Consider the following 22,293-nt stretch of genomic DNA (forward strand, 5'->3'; position numbering starts at 1 on the left):
CAATAACGGCAAAACTGTTTTATAGAAGGTAGTTAATATATCTTGACCTTTCACATAACTTATCCCCCGGGTTCTCACGCGTCGGTGCTCCGCAGCTCCGACACAGTAGGCTACACTTTCCCACAAGACGGGAACGGGACAAAAACCCTTCGTTGTGACGCTACTTTTTTGTTGAAATCTTATAACTGTCGGTCTTGCTTTTTTTATTGATTGGTGCGGATATTTACTTCCTACAAATGATACATTGTTTAACAAAATCGAAAAATCTTAAATAGTAGGTATATAGAAAGCCAGTTGCTTATGAAACCGTAACTTCAATAAAATACAGTTTTTGAAAATTATATCTCGTTTGAACGATTCCTTTACGTTTACTTACAAATTAAATCAATATTATGATGTGGGCATTTTGTAGCTTTTACCCTGAATACAATAATATATATATATTTTCTTAAAAACATATTTTCCTTATGTGCGATAGCCATATTTATATAAATAAGAATATTTTATTGTCTTGAATTTATATTTTTTGGTTTTTATGGCATTCAAATGCTTTATAAATATAAATTTATAAAGAATAGAAAAAATTCGATCACGATAAATTTATATTTTATTGTCTTCTAAGTACGTACATGGTACGTACCTTCCGGTCAAAAGCTGTTACTACTTACTACCTTTATGTTGAGTTATGTCACCAACTTTCTCTCCTTAACTGAGTGTCCACGATTACTGATTAGTTATAAAACAGATAGTTCAGCATATTTTATAATAACTATCGCCTATTTTATAACACCCATAAAAACAAACTCTTAAAACTAAAATATTTATTTACTACCAATTTTAATAATATTTTACATTAAACTTTGTTATTAAAAATGTAACAAAACATATATATTTTATCAATATGTTAACATCTTTAAATAAACCAGATTTTGTGATACATGAGGTAGGTTTCGTATAGCAAAAAAATGTGACTGTTTATTACATGGTCAACCTACTCCATGATTTAAATTCTAAATATTCGTCAACTCGAGTGAAACCTCCATACAAAGACACATACATTAGATCATAAAATGAAAGTGTTTACATAAATATATAATACTTGTGGGACCCAAAACACAATGTACAAGCATAATATCTAACTGCAACTTTTTTCTCTTATCTGAAAGTTATGTCATTCCTTAACTATGATGCAACGTTTAAAATATTCTCAAGCAATCACCGTTTACACAATTAGAAGGTAATAATGAAATGTTGTTGAAATATGCTTTAGTATTGGTATATATGTAAATCGATATATCAACGGTAGTCGAGCAACCGCATTAATTGTAACTGATACCTTAACATAAAACAAGTACATATTATATTCTATAAACAATCAGTATCCATCGAGTACATGCATTCAGATAAAGACGGCTACTCACCTACCTGCCGCTGGGGCAATATTGGACCGATCTCGTTTGCACGGCGCGCGCGGCGGTTGGAACAATTTTAACTTTTCTCTAAATTGCCCCAGCTTGCCTATACACATCACAAGTAAAGCCAATAAGGGTGCAATTCCAATATTGCCCCTGCTGTAGATACGTGAGTAACCGACTTAACATTTATATGTAAAAGTTGCTTTCTCAATTGTCTTTACCCATTGTTTAAATGCTCTCATGGTTTACCATCGATTTCTGTTAGAAACAATGAATCGTTATTGTTATAATTTGTTATTGAACTTACATTCAAGAGATATTGAAGAAGGTTTCATTGCAAACCTTTTTTAGGTTGTTTTGCTTATAGTTCGGAATTTTATATGAGAGTGGTCTTTTCTTTTCGTAGTTGCCAATAAATGTTATATTATGATATTCATTAAACAATTGAGTTTTACCTTTTATTTACATTTCTGTACTATAAATAAAACAAATGCCTTTGTTCACTGTAAAATAAATATAGGTATAATATCAATTAAACATGGTGCATTAATCATATTATCAAATTTAAAGGGGCGTTTCCGATATAGTACCTACCTAGTTATAGTAATGGATATAAAATTACATCAATATCTAATGAAATTCGATCTGTTGATAATGTAGAATAGTATGTAACCAAACACAAAATATTTTAAATTGATTGAACACATATTACGTACTTTTGCTGCATCTGTGAGTTAAAACTATATATATTTTAAAGCTGAAGAGTTTGTTTCTTTGAATGCGCTAATCTCAGTAACTACTGGTCCGATTTGAGATTTATCAAGGAAGGCTATCACATCACCATCACGCTAAGAACAACAGGAGCGGAGCAATTATAGCACTACTCACTAGTAATAAAAGATACTGATAATAATTGAACAGATATCACTAAACTCTCAGTTGTAGAGAATAACACATTATGTATATATTTTAACAGTTTATTTATAGGATTAACGATTACGATATACCGATCCAATTATACGTATTAATGTAGTGTAAATAAAGGTTTTATTAATATTCCAACTAGATTTTATTTATATCATTGATTTTATTACTATTTCTTGTTATGCAACATGCAATGCATATACCAGTAATATTACACCAGTTTACGACAAAAACAACGTTCGTTTGAGTGTATTGTATTACTTCTAACACCGTTATCTGCCATAGCTCCTAATGAGTGCTACAAAAACCTAGATACCGCAATAGTGGTCATTTTCTTTATCATTATTTACTCATTACCAAGAGGAACTTAGCCTCGTTTCAATGAGTTTCATGACTAGCTGAAGTTTTGCGTGAATTGCAATTTTTATACTTCCTATTACTATGTGAGATCGTTCTTAATTTGAGAGTTTCTTTTGGAAATTTTATCTTTTCTCCAATTAAACAGATATGACAGATAGGCCAATAGATACGCTTTTAGCAGCATCATACACAATGTTTAACAGCTGTTAATTAACTTTTACCTTAAATTAAATTAAAAATCTATTCAATCGAATTTGAAATTGTGATTCAAGGTTAGTTTTTAATATCACTTCAGGTAATTACTAATTACCACATTGTCGTATCTATCACACAGAATTCGGTTAAAGATAATATACTGCCAATAATTAACCATAAACAACATATAATCTACATCCTAACACAATAAGTGTCTGTCTCTATAATATAAAATAAACTCTCATGAATCTTCCAAACAGAAACCACTGTGTATTAAAATTATAGACCCATCAACCATAAACAACATTTCACCTACATTCTGCTAAAATGTTCTTCTCAATAACCTCTCGTATTCAATACACCGTAGCCTCATGACTTATACGGGTGGCCCGTTTTCAGTGGTCCAAAATTTTTTTTCAGCTTGAGAGCATCATGAGTAATCATTTAAAACAAACTTTAGTTAAGCGAAAACTTATGGTTTAGAAATTATGAATTTTTTTTTAAATAATCCGATGTTTCAATGTTTTTGACACAAAACTACTCTGTTCTGAAAACTACTGGACCGAATTGAATGAAATTTGGTATAGGTATAGCGCAATAACCTACCTATCGCGCTATAGGCTCATCTTGTGTAAATAATTACACTGAATTTTTTAATTTAACTTTTTCTGTAGTTTTTTTAATTTCTCGGCAAAATGTCGATTTTTCGAAAAAATCCTGTGAAAAAAAAATGTACCACCAAGGTTTTGCTGGTACTGCTAAAAACTTCCTTAACATAAGGTTATTCTTTACGCAAAAAATCATAGTTGTCCTTCGATTGTAACATCTTCAAAAACATTATCATGTGCATTCAACACATGAAAATCGAAAAATTACGAAATTTACCATAATTCAATTTTAATCATTTGGAACGGCCAATTTTTGGTTAAAGAACCATTTATTGCCATAAAAGTCGTTACACATCAGTATTCACATGGCTATAAAAGTTAAAATGAATGAAATAAAATTTTTACCTGCTAGCCAAGATAACTTTACTTTATTCTAATGTCAATTTATAGAGTTTTTTTTTTTGTTATTTAGTTTTTAGGTTTAAATCTTAATAAAAGGTTTGGAGAATCAATAAAACAACATAAATATTAATTAACATATTGTTTATTTTTAACAAAAGGTTTTCGAAATGCCGTCCGCCTTTCGCTAAACATAATCTGCATCTGCGTAAGAAAATTTATTCGCAGCCTATTCAATGGCTGCCGGCTTTCTTTAATGGCTGTTATAGCCACTTGAATTTTCCTCCAATTCTTGCTCCGATGTGCTCTCCCGTGCGTACACAATCTCCTTAATGTATCCCCAAATGAAAAAATCAACGGGGTTCAAGTCGGGTGAACAGGCTGGCCAGTGGATGGTGCCACCGCGACCGATCCTCCTCTCCGGATAGGTGAACCTATGGTATTAATTGGTATAATACCATAAACTGGTATACAAATGTACCTATGTATAATGAATTTATGGTTATTTATAGGCATAAATTCAAATGGCTATAACAGCCATTAAAGAGAGCCGGCAGCCATTTAATAGGCTGCGAAGAAATTTCTTACGCAGATGCAGATTATGTTTAGCGAAAGGCGGACGGCATTTCGAAAACCTTTTGTATAAAATAAACAATATGTTAATTATTATTTATGTTGTTTTATTGATTCTCCAAACCTTTTATTAAGATTTAAACCTAAAAACTAGATAACAAAAAAAAAACTCTATAAATTGACATTAGAATAAAGTAAAGTTATCTTGGCTAGCAGGTAAAAATTTTATTTCATTCATTTTAACTTTTATAGCCATGTGAATACTGATGTGTAACGACTTTTATGGCAATAAATGGTTCTTTAACCAAAAATTGGCCGTTCCAAATGATTAAAATTGAATTATGGTAAATTTCGTAATTTTTGATTTTCATGTGTTAATGCACATGATATTGTTTTTGAAGATGTTACAATCGAAGGACAACTATGATTTTTTGTGTAAAGAATAACCTTATGTTAAGGAAGTTTTTAGCAGTACCAGCAAAACCTTGGTAATACATTTTTTTTTCACAGGATTTTTTCGAAAAATCGACATTTTGCCGAGAAATTAAAAAAACTACAGAAAAAGTTAAATTAAAAAAATTCAGTGTAATTATTTACACAAAATGAGCCTATAGCGCGATAGGTAGGTTATTGCGCTATACCTATACCAAATTTCATTCAATTCGGTCCAGTAGTTTTCATAACAGAGTAGTTTTGTGTCAAAAACATTGAAACTTCGGATTATTTAAAAAAAAATTCATAATTTCTAAACCATAAGTTTTCGCTTAACTAAAGTTTGTTTTAAATGATTACTCATGATGCTCTCAAGCTGAAAAAAATTTTTGGACCACTGAAAACGGGCCACCCTGTATAATATAACGGTATCGTTACATAAAGGAATGCATCAATCTACGCGATAGGTACTATTTCTATGAATCCCTTGAGCGAACCATCCCGTCTCACCGTTATAAACCCAGTCACTGTTACAATTGACACTGTTCATTTTCTTTTACTTGGAGTCATGTAATGATAATGATTACTACTTACATATATAGAGATTGTTAGCTTTTTGTTATTTGGACTGTTCATATTTCTTGGTGTTTATTAGTTGGAGTGAAAGAGGGAAAAGTCGAAAGATTAAGGTTTATGACAAACAATGAAGGAATATTTCAGCAAATATAATGTAACCTTCGACATATTATGTTGACACGAAAATATCTTTAATACTAAGGACTCCTGAGTTGTATGTACCAAAACAACATGCACAAAATAAATGAAAATGTAGAAACGTGCTGTGCATATCTCTCAGCTATCATGTAGAGCTATGCTTGGCATTTCTCTGAGGGAAAAAGCCCGGAACGAACTAATTCGCCAGAGAACGAAAGTTATCCACATACCTAGGTCCACAATATAGCTAGACAATAGACTGGACACTGGACACACAAAGGTGTCCATAATGCATGACGACTTTGTCTAAATGCAGTTAACTTTACATTTAAAGTAACGAATAAAAAGGAATGAAAATTTATTCACATATTTTTAACCGACTTCAAAAAAAAGGAGGAGGTTATCAATTCGGCCGGTATATTTTTTTTTTTTTTTTTTTTTTTTTTTATGTATGTACACCGATTACTCCGAGGTTTCTGAACCGATTTACGTGATTCTTTTTTTGTTCGATGCAGGATGGTGTCGAATTGGTCCCATAAAAATTTTATTCGGCTAGGCCCAGTAGTTTTTATTTTATGAGCATTTTTGTCTGTACTCGATGACTTAATTGGAATGTAGCAAGTAACTTTGATTCACTTCCCGGTAACCGATTGAGCTGAAATTTTGTATAAGTGTGTAAATTGGATAGCGATGAAACATTATCATGACATAGAGCTGATTTGATGATGGAATCGGAAGGTGGCCATAGGAACTCAGTAATATATTGACTCAACTTTATCGAGTTTGGGCTCGTTTGATTCGTGTTGAAAATGACACTAAAAAGTATTAAATCTTAAACTTCAAAAACGGAAAAGTAAAAAATAAAAAAGATTTGATATTATTAATTGCTACATATTATTTAGATGTGCTATTTATTAAATAGGTTTGATGTCGGTGCACGGGCTTAATACTAAGTGCTTAGTGTTTGGCACCGACTTCAAACCTATTTAATAAATAGCACATCTAAATAATATGTAGCAATTAATAATATCAAATCTTTTTTATTTTTTACTTTTCCGTTTTTGAAGTCGGTTGTTTTTAACGCAGTTAATTTTATCATAACACCTATAAGCCAATATAATGATAAATGCAAAAAGTATAATAGAAAATAGAAATACATGGTACAATCAGCAAATAGTTGTTCACGAAGTGCTTATCACACGTGATGTGTCAATCAATTACATTACTGCTGGTGCTATCTATATCTTTTTTCTTTTTAAACACACTATAATTATCTCTTTTTATTGCTATGGGCAACCTACATTCGTGTAATTATTTGAAAATTGTATGTTTTTCATGAACATAACACAGTGATGGTACGACGTACGTGCAAGTCGCAAAAAATCTTGTGCAGTGTGTTAAAAATCATACTAAACTAAAACATTAATTCTGTTTACGTAAACACTAATACGATAGTAAACCTATATTAAATTATTCTGCTGACAGAGTGAAGTATTATCATGACAGACGGCTATTAAACGATAAACATTTCGACCTTCCACTTGAAATCCAAACCAACAATGTGACAAAATATCTCTGTTAAGTGGTAACATATTTATGGCGGATTGTTACGTGTTTGTGACGTGAAGTGAAGTTGGAATTAGAAACCCATCTAGGACTTAAGATTTAGTGGCAGATTTATTAGTATCGATGTAATTTATAGTTGAACCTATAATAAAGAAGAATAATTCAGACCTTTGGTAACTATTATGAAGATGCATTTATTTTGAATTTGACGACATATTGTATTACCTATAACGTATTAGATTTTCGAAATAATATGCCCCTTTACTTACACTAAAAATGGTAATACATGGTTTCGTTATGTTAAAGATAGACATATTGCTTTAAAGGTATTAAATACTAGGTAATAAAGAATTTGATTAATGAGCATATTTAGTTTTAATAATTCAATTAAGTACTTCTATTTACCTTAAACCTATTATATTTTTTACTAGCTTCCGCCCGCGACTTCGTCCCAGAGTCACATACAGACAGACAGACAGACAAAAATTTTTTTAATCACATATTTGGGTTTGGTATCGATCCAGTAACACCCCGTGGTATTTATTTTTTCACTATTTGCAACGTACAGAATTGACCCTTCTACAGATTTATTATATGTATAGATAGTTTGAATGTAATTGTATTGGTAGTCATTATTTCCATAACATTTTACAATACTCTACAACACGACATGCTAATCTACGATCACGACATGTACGATCACATGTATCATCGCATATGACTTCACTTCACCATACATTGGTATTAGTGTTAAATCCTCAATAATATCATTTACAACATTGAAAGGCCAACGGTTTCACATCACACGTATAAACACTTACATTTCCGCCTTCATATCATTAGCAAGGATACTGTATATTCTTAGAACACTCCTTGTTTTATTTAGACAGGCTATTTTTGTTAAATTGCGCCGCGTACTTTAATGAGCCGAAAACTGGCTACATAATTTCTTTCTAGTTACAAATCGTATGTCAACGGCCAGTTTCGTTTAATTAAATTTAATTGGATTATCTCATCACACATCGTATTATAAATTACTAGCTATCCGCCCGCGGCTTCGCCCGCGTTTTCAAAGAAAAACCCGCATAGTTCCCGTTCCCGTGGGATTTCAGGGATAAAACCTAGCCTATGTTACTCGTGGATAATGTAGCTTTCGAATGGTGAAAGAATTTTTCAAATCTGCCAAGTAGTTTCGGAGCCTATTCAATTCATACAAACAAACAAACAAACAAAAAATCAAACCTTTCCTCTTTATAATATTTGTATAGATTATTGTGTGTAGGTAGTGTGTAATATGTTTCTTTTTTATAACCTAACTTATGATTTTTGTTGATAGATAACCGTTTGTTGATTGTAAAACATAGATGTTTATTTTAATAAAATTTGAAAACAAATTCTTAGTTTTATAAATTTTAATTACTGTTTAATGCAATTCATTTAAATAGAACAATAAGTATGAGTCATGTCGTTTTGTATTTAAAATGCAAATGTAATAATAATGTGCTCGCTTTCCTTCGTTCCAACTTCCGGTATCACCTTATATCCTCTTCCGTAAATTAACATATTTTAAAATACTTTTTTCAATTACTCATATATTTGGGGACTCGTTCATGCATAGGAAGCGCGTAAACAGACATAAATAAAACAAACACATTGTTTGTTATGCTGTCCAGTGTCCACCAATGTCTGCCATGGCCCATGGCTGCAATGCCCATATTGACTCCGATATACGTAAAATTATGTGATATTAACTTACAGACAAATAATTCACCTACCTAGGTACCTAGGTACCTATTTATTTATTTATTTTATTTATTAAGGTATTTCAGAGAAGTTATAAAAGAGCTCAGCATAACCTAATTTATTCGAAGCCTCCAAAACTACGTACAAAGGTTCACAGAATTATGAACGTTTATCGGCTTTAATCCATTTTATATGGTTCGTGGTTAGATGCGATAAAAGCGACCTAGATTCTGAAAGTTAAAACCTACGACTGTTGGAACTACGTTTATAGCATTACGTAGAAATTTCAAATCACATATCTACTGGACTGTTTGATTTTTCCAGAAATCGTATTTACTAAGCAAGTCGTTTCCAAATACTTCTACTAAATAGGGTTCGAATCCAAAAACATCTTTTCGATGAAATCTTTGCTTATTTATCATACGACCACGGACCAGACTAGTTTAGATAAAGAGCACACATATTATTCTTATTTAAGGAATCTTGTACAACTTCATGCCACTAGAATATAACGAAAATAGCTTTGAAAGGAGAAACTGTGAGTCGACTTCTTACTTTCATTTATAAATTTAAAGACAACATCTTATTTAATACGATCTTGAATGGTCTTGGTAACCAAATTTAATTTTATATCTGTGTGTATTTTATAATATTTCATTTCATACTAGAAATCAATAAAACTCATTTCAAATGACATTGATAAATACATGGTCATATTATGTTGATCAACCTAGTTCTCACCTGAAGCCCGATGTCCTGCTAATTGTCTCACAACCTTGTGGCATTAAATATAACAATATCATTGTAGCGGAGATATCGTCACATGGCACAATCTGATTACGTACAAAAGGTTATAAACATTAATCCACTTATTTGTGCTTTAAATCAATTTTATATTACATCGGCTTAGCAGCATTTTTTGTAGCTACAAAAACGTAATCGAAATGTCATCGTTTTTCATTATTTTTGAATGTATTTGTTAGGTATTTGCCATGTATCAGGTAAGTTAAAAAATAAGTTTAACTTAAGTAATGTGATGCTATTATTTAATTATTAACAAAACAGCAGCATACAACATAAATTTATGTTTTCAACACATAACTTTACATGGCCAAGGTCTCTATGTACATATAACGCTACTTTTTACACATTACTCGTATACTTACTAATACACAGAATAGTTAATACGCTTATACATCAACCTCTAAAGAGTATTAGTACATCTAGCCACACTGGTTAGAGCGTGCAAGAGAAAACATACTAAGTCCGTAAATGGATTAGCAGATGTTTCGGCAATCACGTCTGGTCGTTAAACATCTATTTGTAATTTATATATGCGTAAATAAGTAGATTATAAAGATTGTATTACACGTTTATGAAACTTGGTGAATCATTGCCTGTAGTTCAACCTACGCGGGTATGGTCCTACGCATTGTACTACGTAGTATGTGATTATGTAAATAAAGTGCAGTAACAGTAGAAGAGATTAAAAGTCGTCAATTTTACGAGGGTATAGATACCACAAATACATTATAGATAGGTAGAAATAGTTGATGAAGTAGTTAAATAGTTAATAGGTAGTAGATATACTTATTCGTTTACTTTATGTACACTTTACTGTACTTGTACAGCATAATTTCTAGAATTAACTATATAGGTACAAGAATTTACTATGTGTAGGATTTCAAATGCGACAAAACCACACACCATATAAATCGAATCGATATAAATTGTCAGTGTCCAATAAAGGAATTTCCTAACACCACAGCGGATGTCAAATATTGAAGCCATAATATTAAACCATAATATTGATGTAACATCAATGATGTTGACTATTTTATTATTGTTAGTGCATCTGATCTTTATCGTTGGATAAATATTCGTCTCTCGTAGGTAATGATTTATTTTTGTCTCCCAAATATTCAAAGTCATTAACAAACCTTGATGTCATGAATCGAACGTAAATGACGTCATAATTCGACAAACGTGCCAAATCTCCTACAAAAACGTAGGTAACGTGACATTTTCAAGACATGCACAGATCTACGATTCATTGAGAATTGAGATATTGTTGAGTAATAACTATATCATTTACTCACAGCTCAAATGGAAATAAACAGTAATAATTAATATCTTTAGCGTGCACATAAAATAATGTATTCATACCGGTTTTATAAGTTAATACATATGAAAACTCATAAATCTTTCTTTTGAAAAGTATCGTAACTTAATAGCGCTTGTATAAAAATACAATGCTACATAAAACCGCATTAGTAGAACATCTTTTGAATGAAATATGACACGGTCGCGACACAGGCTTTGACCTAGAATTGAGGTTTGCATGCAACGTAGACACACGTAGACTTCAAAGGGTAACTAAAGTGACATGAGCTTCCGTTAGCCCACAAGTTATTGATCGACGGGTTGACGGCCGATTTCGAATAAATACATCTTATTTATAAATCTATCCAATTTAATAAGGTTTATTCACGAAATGATTTTAGCGGTATACTTTTGTTAACCCTAGAAAGATAATCATATTGAGTAGTACGGGAAAGATAGTCATGCGTCAAATTTACGCATGTTTTTTAGTTAGCTCTAAGTCGAGGTAGGTATATTAATTTTTTTTCTATAAATATTAAGTCATTATATATTTACAGTTATATTAGAATAATTAATACTACAAATAATTTATTTATAATTATTTTTATACATATAAAAAAAAGAAAACATTCAAAGTCTGCTTTAAATCTACAATTCTTGTAACACGTATTATTTCTAATAAAAATTTATTTTTTACCACAATTATCAGACTTTTTTATATTTTATGTATATGGTGTACATATAGTTATATGAAAAATTAGTGAGAAACCACTTTAGCACATATCAACGTATGCTCACGTCATATAACAATGTAACATTTTTTGCAGGACTTATTTGCCTTTCGTCATATTTCAGAAGGACAAAAAGTATAGTAAATATGTTTTTTTACTGAAGGCTTCGTCAGTACTTTCTTACAATGTACCAGATACTATATTTGGCAACAAATTGGAAATATTATCACGCAAATATCTTCTCAAAGCTGGTTATTCTAAACGCCCACACATAACCAAAGAAGACAGTTCCATGCTTCTATATTTCATGTTTTTTTGACTCAGATGTTTTTGTGCTTTATAGTTAACATTGTGGCTATAAATTTAATATGCAATATGCAGGAAATTTTAATGATTCTATAAAATAAAGCCATTTGCCATAACATTATCTTCCTACTATAGGACATCAGGGTACACATTCGGTTTAATGCATCTACTCCGCCTTTTGCTTGAATGTAATATATCATCTTTGTTTTGTACCTCATCGGGAAAAGCTTCTTCTGTGTCACTTTGCTCGTCGTCTTTATTTGCGTGGTCCTCCTGCTTCACTGTCGGTATCTTCATAGGGACCTTCATCGCTTTGAATAAGAGCGGCCAGTATACAATATTCTTCCAATTTTCTATCCTCAATTGTTTTCTATATTTGCTTCAATATGTAAAAAAATAAATTTTTAACATAAGTCACAATATGCAGTAATAATAAGCAAAAAAATATTCAAACTACCATAGAAGTCAAAATCTTAAAAGTCACGGTAAAGATAATCATGCGTAATTTTGACTCACGTAGTAGTTATATTTCAAAATTGGTTACATTAACTTTATTGACACGTATACCATAGGGTAGCTCTCAGTGACTTATGAAATGTCCTAAACGCACAGTTATGGATTCGCGACATTTAAAAAGATACAGCTATATTTCGAAAACGCAGGAGTCAATTTGACGCAGACTATCTTTCTAGGGTTAAATAAAATGTTACTAATCTTAATGTCTTAATAAATTATGACTTATCATAATGTACATAGGACACATTATTTAGTGACAGAAAATTTTATTATTAAATAATAATTAAGGCTTGAGCGTATTTTAACTCTGATATAATAATTCTTAATATCAATGAAAAACATTTTCAAACTTTAAACTTATATTGTAAGTAGTGTGTTAACGATATTCAAGTACTGTACAAAGTCACCAGTGGATTTCAAGAGAATACTAAAACGAAATAATAATACAAATGAAACCATAATGAGAGGGTAGTTTTAAAAAATATGCGCTTTAGTTTATTTTCAGATGCTATTTCAGCTATTCGCACGCTGAATTTCGCTATTAACAGTTGAATACCAGAATCCGTATTTGATAAATTCAGTTTGCTACAACGCAACGCTATGAAAACCGAATATTGTGCTATATTCCACAATCTTTTGCTTTTGTAATTAAGGACTGATTTTTCAATCCTTGGTTGAAACTTATTCGTCGAATACTGTATAAAACTACCATTTTAAAAACGTATTCTAATTGCCCGTATTTGACAGTTTACGTGACATTTAAATATTTTCGTGTAATACTTTATTGGACGGATAAGTTTCATCCAAGCATTGAAAAATCGGCCCTTAAAATTTAATTCCAGTGAAAAGAGACTAGCTAACTTCTCATTTGTCCACGGACTTTTTTCCTTTAGTAATGTCTAAGTAATGTTATGTACCTAAACTCTCAGCGCAATATCTATATCCCTTGCAAAAAATTCATAATATTCTCTTTGTTCTATTATTTTTCATTCGAAGTCCATCCGCATCTACTTTTGGCGCAATGCCAGTTTCTTGACTCGTAATTTACAAGAAATGCCCGCACATATAAGTGTACTATAAATTCAAGCTATTATTGGCCTGAGGCGTCCTACTGTCTGTTAGGGATATCTTAGATCATTTGGTATGTAATACCTCGGATAATTGTGAAGATTACAAGTGACATAGAAAAATAATATACATAAATTAGAAAGTAATGAAAAAATAATTAAAATGGAACTGTTAAACCTTAGTAGCAAACTAGATAAATCTGTAATAGATAAAGAAGTTTTAGATGTAACATCGGAAGGTTATTTATAATTTGGCAGTTATTTGCGAAGTTGGTTGGTAAAATTTAATAGGTATGTATCGTAGTAATGTGAGCTAACAACATGCTTGTATTATATTCTTTATTCCACTCTTTACAAAAAATAAAGCATATCCTCAATCAGTAACTTTGTGTTAAATTGTACATCACAGGCCACAGCCAAACCACGATAGTCGATACACGATATTACTTAGTCAAGGCGAAGATTAAATATTATCTACTTCCCTATAGTTTTCACACAAAACCTTAACATAAAGTCTTTTATTTCACCTACACAATAAAATGCCAATTCTAATTTAACTCGAAGGTTGAAAAATTCAAATAATATTAGCTTATATCTGTAAAGATACGATTGTCGCTTGAGGTCATATTACTGCTGTCGATGACTAATATAATATTCTGTTATATCCGTCTATACAATACACTTTAAAGTTTAAACCTTAAAAGGAATGTCGGTAAAAGATGACGCATTCATATTTTAGAATTTAACAACTTAAAGTGTAGCTTCGGCAAAAGCTTCAAGCATTTTCTCGAAGCACTCTTCATCTATAAAATGCAGTTCCAAGAGGTAAAAATACGAAGTTTTAAGAACTTATTTCTCTTTGGAAAACATGTCTTTAAAAATTAAAACGTTAGGTCTTCCAGTAATAACTAATAAGTAATAATCATATCGATACTTGTCTTTACTTTTCTTTACTTATATCAAAGAACATTTTTAATACAATAATTAACGTCATACAATGCTAGTCATAATATATCTATGGTCATTTCTCATCTGTGGTCCATATTAGAACAAAAACTTGGCTCAGTCCAGCGAATCAGAGCGACTAGCGAGTGTTGCCAGCGAAACTGTTCCTTCGAGCGTAAAATGTACCACCGATGGAACGTCCACACCGTCCACACGGTCTACATTTCTACTTCTTTTGGGCTCTATTGTCTATGGAATTACTGTAAAAAGGTTTAATATGTATTATTATTGAAGGTTAATAGACACAAATGCTGTAGTGTGTTGTTGACCTATCACGACAATATTGTATGTTGATCTGAGTATGATTACCTGTGCAATGTATAACGAAATTTATAATATGCAAAATAATTTGTCTTATTTTCACGATACAAGCTTTTTATAGATTTAAGCTTAGATGGTATTTTCTGAATGGAAATTAATCGACGCTTTTTTATACAGATTTTTCTTAGGCATAGGTATTGGCCTAAAAGAACGATGCAGGTATTTGAGTCAAATTAAGTTCAGATATGTATCTTTTTAATCTAACTAATTACATTGTTAACATTTGAGAAATAATACAAATGAATTTTAGAAGAATAAGCTGTTAAGCTTTCGTTCAGTCCAAACCCAATCAGTGAAACAGACGTGATCATGATAATAATATGATGCATATCAATCATTATTCGAGTTAGTTCTATGACAACCTTTTTAACTATAAACGCTAGATTAACACAATACGCTAATTTTAAGAACGATAATATATTATGTAATATGCCAAGAAAGCAGTTTGAAACGTTTTTACAGGAAGATTTTCGCAAAAATGTAAATTTAAAAGCCAAAGCCAATTATTATCATTAAAATTAAGTTAAATTTCAACAGTATTTAAGCAACAAAGGCTTAGTTAAACGCACGAGTTAGATCGACCACTGAACCGAGATTCGTGACTCGAATCGAGTGAAATCGTCCACAACGTTACGAAATTGTAAATCACATTATTCATTGGTATTAACTATAAAGACATAATCACCACAAGCACTGTTCAAACAAACCTATTTTTTATTAATGAACATAAAGTTTATATAAAAAGTTTCTAAATCTATTTTCTATCTTTGCAGATTCCACATTCAACCTATCTACAGTCTACAGACTCCAAAACACAGATTGAGGTAAGATATCAAATCATATTAAACGATCTATACCTAATGAAATTGATATAAGAAGTACAATAAAATATGGAGCTTTACGTTTTTTTATGGAAATTCCAATAAAATAATAGTTAGATAGGTAGGTACGCAATTTTACAATACTTAGATAAAACGCAACGCTTTATGGCCTGTAGAATTTAGGACAAATTAATTTTCTGTTTCATCGAATTTATAGCAAATCCAAATTGCCAAGTCTGCCTTCTGTACCTATTCTGCAAACCGAAATTTTATGAAGACTTCAATTTTGCTACACACAACGAAATTATTGCAGCATTATACTATTCAAATTAACCTACATATAAACAGATAGTAATCATAAAACCGCAAATGTGTGTGAAATATGGCACCTCACGGTTTTGAACAAAGAATAATTAGCAACGAAAAAAGCATTACAACAGTTTCCCATAGCATCACTTATGCAACTGAGGTCGACGATCCCGCTGCAATCGATCGACGAAACTTAGTTTTTCAAGCTTGTATAACTAATTTGTGAATCATTTCCTTCTTAGTACTCTTGAAATTTTTATGTTTTACAATGTCTATCGCTAATTAACCACGCATTACGGCCCTTCTCGAAATTATAAAAAAGTTTCACTTTAAAAATCCATAATACTGCATCAAATAGACCTAAATCGTAATGGTTTAAGTACCATTCATTGTTCAGTAGTCTGTTGAATTAGTACATAATTTTTCTATTTTTAATATGATATATGCCTATTATTATTATACCGATGACCGTTCAATGTTCATCCTGTTAATTTAAATGCATTATTTACTTTTTCTTCATTCAGATTGATAAGAATATTTTAGATTTTGATTTTTTTATTTTTATATTACGATTATTTAATTAAGAAATCACTATCGGCTAGACTGAGATTGATTTATGTTCGTGTCTCAAGCACTTTCAATATCACACGTAAAACAATTATCTGGTTCGATTCTAAAATAATTTCACTCGAGAAAGTATTTGACGTTCAACACTTTCTTGTTTGATCTTTATTTTATTATATTGTTACTAAATTTACATAATACAATACACTTTTTTTCTAATTAACGAAGAAAGTGGCCTTGATTAATATGCGTAGTAGCTCAGAAAATAGTTGATGAGTTATTAAATATCACATATTATTATAGAAGAGTTTAGCGTGATTGTTGGTATATTTATAAACATTCACAATAATTGTAGTCTACAAAATTACTTAACAGTTTAGTTCAATAAAACATTTTCAATCGAAGTGCTTTTTCGAAACAGTCAATCAAGTAATCGAGAAATGCCTATTTAACATTAACAATGAGTTGAAATGAAAATCTCATTTAAAATCAGATGCATTTTCTTTGTCCAATCCGTTATTTGCAACAGTATCTATAAAATAACAAGTTTTTATCGATAATACCGTAATATTAGCTATTGCATAAGCCGGTACTGCAACAGGGCTGTCAGTTCGTGCCGGTGTTCGGGACCAGCCGGTCTTGGCCCCTCTAATATATTAAAAAACAAAATACATATATGCAAGTGTGAAACAAAAAGTAGAAAAAAGCAGTGAAAGTTGTCTGTGGTATACAGATAGGAAATTAGATAACGTCAACATTTAAAAATGGAATGATCAGTGATGTCCTTCGAAATGTAATTTAGTTTCTTTCGCTAAATACGGAAAAGACGGAAAGAAAGTAGGAAAGTTTGCGAAGTTGGAATGTAGATAAGACGTCGAGCTACCGGTTTGACATAGCTCGTTCGATGACTACATTCCATGCTGATTAACGTGATGTTGGTGTGAGCGAACAATTCTTGGTTCACTTCAATTTAGAATAAATGAAGGTCTTTCGTGTACCTATATAATATAAAGTACGTGTTTAAAAATAATTACTTAATCAAACTGGTTAATGTGAATTTTAATTTATTTATTTACCAAACCTAACGCCTTAAAAAAACTGCTATGGCATAATAAGGTTTATTGAGTACCTTCCTAGTGTGCGCAATTCACAAATCAGGATTAGGTACACATTCTAATTAGTTATCAAATTACATCTAAATGTTAATTCGCAACTCGTTTCCGTAATGAACTACCTGTAGTTCCTCTAACATTTGTAAAGTAATTATGAGCTTTATCAAGGCATCATTTTGCAATATGTCGAAACGCCAATAGGTGCAACAGTGCACCTTTCTTAAGATATTTGTGCAGAGAGCGTGAAGCGTTGCACCGCTTTTAAACCAATCATTTTCCATACACTAATACCTACTCGTTAACAGGTTACACAACTAGCAAATTTAACTACGACCTTGTTAGGTTAGCCTTTATAACTTCTTTGCATATGTGGCTATTATGAATGCTTTTGTTTTTTAAACAATGTCTGCAGATACGTCAATGATTTATGAGAACGATAGTAAAAAACTGCTGACGTCACTATATCGCACCTACAGGTAGATTAAATTCTTAATACGCCAATAATTAACCTATACTCAAATTCTCATCGTCACTTTAAAAAAATGTGTCATCACATACATTTTGCACATTTATAATTATCAAGAGACGGTATAATATATAAATTCCTTCACATCAAACGCTTACAATGTAAATTATTCGCCCCTCGCTTGATCGGCGAATACCATACAATCAATACGTATGGTATGTCTTAATCTCACATTTCTAACCCAGTTGTAAACAGAACATGTATAAAACATTGCTCATCAAGCAAATCGGAATGAATGTAAATACAATGAAGCAAAAAACCAATTGCATTAGCTTCGCATAGTCGTACCAGTCGCAGCTGAGCGAGACCTGTTAACACCATTTCCTTATCAATACCTTTGAATTGATTACAACTGAATGTTAAAATATTATTTCTTTTATTCGATATGGAATGGATTAGGTCGTACGATAGTCCAAGGATCGTTGAAGTATAATATTATATCCGACATACCTAGTGAAAACTTGCAAACTAAATCAAAGAAGTAAGAATTACAAATATGAAGGATAGGTCTCCAATTAGAATTCTCATATAAATAGATGAATGCCTTAGATGTTAATAAAATATAAATTAAAATGAAACTTAGCTAACGAAATATTACCATTTGCTTTGATATCAGTTTTCATTCTATTAATGCAACCACAGAATGCAACTTTAATCAAGTTCTAATAACAAAAGTGCATTTAAAGCAAAACAAACACCAAATCAAGGGAACTATACGAAAAACTAAATACAATCTCAAAGCATACAATCAACACCCTAAAAACTAAAAGAAACAAGGAAGTGAACCAATGCCATCAATGTCCAAAGTAATATTGTTGTTACGCGAAGCAGAGGGAACAGAAGCGAATGGTCTGGAGGCCTGGTGGAGGGGGCTGGTGCTGCTCGCAAAGCTGCTGGGGATCTGCTACCAACTGCTGTATCGTATTGTCTATGGTTAGCGTTTAGTTTTTCCTAAAGAAGTCCATTGGCTTGATTTAATAATTCATACCTGTATCTACCTTTTTAATAATTTATATAGCCCTGAATATAATATTATATAGTAGGACATTTAACATGATTAAATGAAATTTGTGAAGCTTAGAAAAATTTATTTCAGCGACCACTTTTGAGTTGTCTTTTTATTTTCCCATTATAAAAACCTATGTTCATCAATTGAGTTTTTAAATCAAAATTCAAATCAATCTGAAGACAAATTTTAAATATTGAAGAAGTAGAATATTTTAACAAAAACATGTTGATAATATTTTATTAATTGCACAATTTAAAAGCTCATCAAAACTCATAACACATATTGTACAAACAGTACACTAATGTAAGAACATTAACAAAATGAAGAAAAATACAAGCGACTATGAAGAATGTTTATTGCTCTGACCTATATACGATTCCGATAGCAATCGATAATGCATTAGAGATTCTTCAAGACTTCCCATGAAAGATATACTATATTACATCATCTTAACATAGTAACATTTATCATTGATAATGTCAATAAACACTCGAATAATAAGACAAATATCTCAAATTATCTACAAGTTTATTTTCACTTTTCCCAAGACACAAGATAATTCAGTGTAGTTATTCTTTGACAATGCAATTTTTTTATACATATTATTATTGTTCAGATAAATTTATCTGTAACGAAGAATAAACTATTTTGAAGGTTTCTCATATTTGCAATTACTTTTAGTACCTAGTACCTACACGATAATACTTTTAGTTAAGTATACACACATAAGTAGTATGTAATATTCCTAACAATCACAAAATATTTCCTGCTTCCTCCATCACATTGTTTCCTCTGAATCAGTTCATCTCACCATAATCTCATAAATATTAAGAATGTGAAGTATGAAGTGTTTCAGAGCATGTCTTTATAACAAGTGAAATTGCAATTATCGTTAATTCAAGTAACACAGATGTGTACATATAAATAATATTACAGTTAACATGTATGAGCTAGTAATGAGATCATTAAATTATCATCGAGACAGTGAAAAAGATAATGAAGATATGTTATCAGCAAATAGTGCTCTGCAGAGAACAATAAAGTAACGCAATGATAAAATATTCTTAATAGAATATATAACTCTGTTGATGATAATATACAACCTTAAAAACATTATTGTATTAAAAGAAAGTGCCAGTTTTGTTACAACTAGTATACCTCTCCACCCGCGGCATCGCCCACGCAGTCAAAGAAAAACCCGCATACTTCCCGTTCCCGTGGGATTTCCGGGATAAAACCTATCCTATGTCCTTTCTCAGGTATCAAAATATCTCCATACCAAATTTCATGCAAATTGGTTTAGTAGTTATGGCGTGATTGAGTAACAGACAGACAGACAGAGTTACTTTCGCATTTATAATATTAGTATGTATCTCTATAGTCCCTATAATAGTATTCAGAAATGAGAGAAGTCTCAATTAAGGAAACAGGTTAATTCCTCCGTTTTGATGTGATTTATGACCAAACCCAAAACGTTTTTTTCTATCATTCTTTAAACATTCCTTTGGTCTCATAATAATTAATTTTTACCTTATTTCAGAATCGAAGGTGCCAGTGGCTGTGATGATGGCGCCGAGTGTTTTCCAGAGGACGAAGTCACCGCGGTCTTCACCAGGAAACCATGCACGGAAACTACAGGTAGATCACAATTATATCATTTTAAAGAGAATATGGAACTACTTGATTATAGAAAAAAAAATGATTGTATTGGGAAATAAGGTTAAGATGCTATATATGAATATTAAATGATGCTAACAGATAGTTAGCTGATATAGCTGAGAATGTGAGTTTAAGTTAATAACTTTTCATCTTGTACAATGTACTCTTTTAAAAATGATGATAAGCATTTTTATATCATTCACACATAGTGAAAGTAGCGAATAACTTTATTTAATTCATGCTTTATAATAAACGTGTTTATCTAATATCTAGTGGGTGTATATGAAATGCAATCCAAAATAATGACGTCAAGGTGTTGACATGCTATAAAATTAAGTGTTAAGTTTTATGGAAGTAACGCGTAGTTCCTTCTACTCCAATGATATGTTCATCATTTGATTATATTATTGGAATATATTACTATGTATGAAAACAAACAGGTTTATTTTTACTTGTTATTTTCCGCGAACGTTATTTGCAGCTAAATCTAATTAAAGATTCTTGGCACGAGCGTCCAATATCAAAACATTGATGACATTTTCATTCAGTCTTTTAATTCTTTTTGTATACAAATAGTAAATGAATTTTAATTTTAGTTTGAATTTTGTAACGTACAATCATCATTATGTATGTATCATTATTTTTAACTGACCTTAGTTCATACAATAATATGCTTATATGTAGATATAAGACCTGTGAAGGTCTGTTAATGCTTATTCCTTACAAATTACAATACTTCGTTGTTCAGCCGTTTCTGAATTTTGATATACATATTTGAAATATATTATCATACTTTCATAAATAAATATTATAAAAGACATCAATTATGTTCAATTATATTAGAAAGATTTAATTAAGTCATTATATTAATAATGCTAATAGTGCTACAATTAACGTTCAACAGCTATAAAAAAGGTATACCATACCAGTCCGAAACAAAAAACTATTACCTATGTAAATAAAAATAAGGTCAAGTAGTGTAGTCGTCCTAGATTACTAGTTGGGCATGATTCATTGCATGTACATTATACATAATATTTATTTGTTACTATTCAAAGATTTTAGAAGCTCCATATGAACTTACGTTATTTGAGTAATAATTAGACGCTTCTTTTCAAAATCAAATTAAACAGCGCGTGATTATTTGTACGCTGAATTCTAGGTTAATCTACTAAACATTGGGCGTTTTTCCATTACCCGGCACGGCACCGCCCATTCAATCTGTTTTATTCCTGTCAACCACAAAAACAGAACACAATAAATAATCCGTTTCAAACTTAGAAGCTCCAAAAGTTTACTGAGCGTGGAAAAAAAT

The 22,293-nt window shown here is 31.1% G+C and overlaps 1 protein-coding gene across 3 annotated transcripts in view; it reads left to right on the top strand.

Annotated features, from left to right (window-relative positions):
• LOC123694359 (rab11 family-interacting protein 4) overlaps positions 1-22,293 on the top strand; it is an 81,085-nt gene that overhangs the window by 9,003 nt on the left and 49,789 nt on the right. For 2 of the 3 annotated variants that reach the window (XM_045639774.1, XM_045639775.1), the window contains exons 1-2: positions 18,981-19,243; positions 20,860-20,957. In XM_045639774.1, coding sequence (XP_045495730.1) covers positions 19,099-19,243; positions 20,860-20,957 — 243 coding nt within the window. In that variant the 5' untranslated portion in view covers positions 18,981-19,098. Of the gene's footprint in view, positions 1-15,751; positions 15,803-18,980; positions 19,244-20,859; positions 20,958-22,293 lie in introns of those variants that run through there. The other variant, XM_045639776.1, reaches the window with a different exon arrangement.

This window comes from Colias croceus, chromosome 9, assembly GCF_905220415.1.
Source record: "Colias croceus chromosome 9, ilColCroc2.1".
Classification (NCBI taxonomy): domain Eukaryota; kingdom Metazoa; phylum Arthropoda; class Insecta; order Lepidoptera; family Pieridae; genus Colias; species Colias croceus.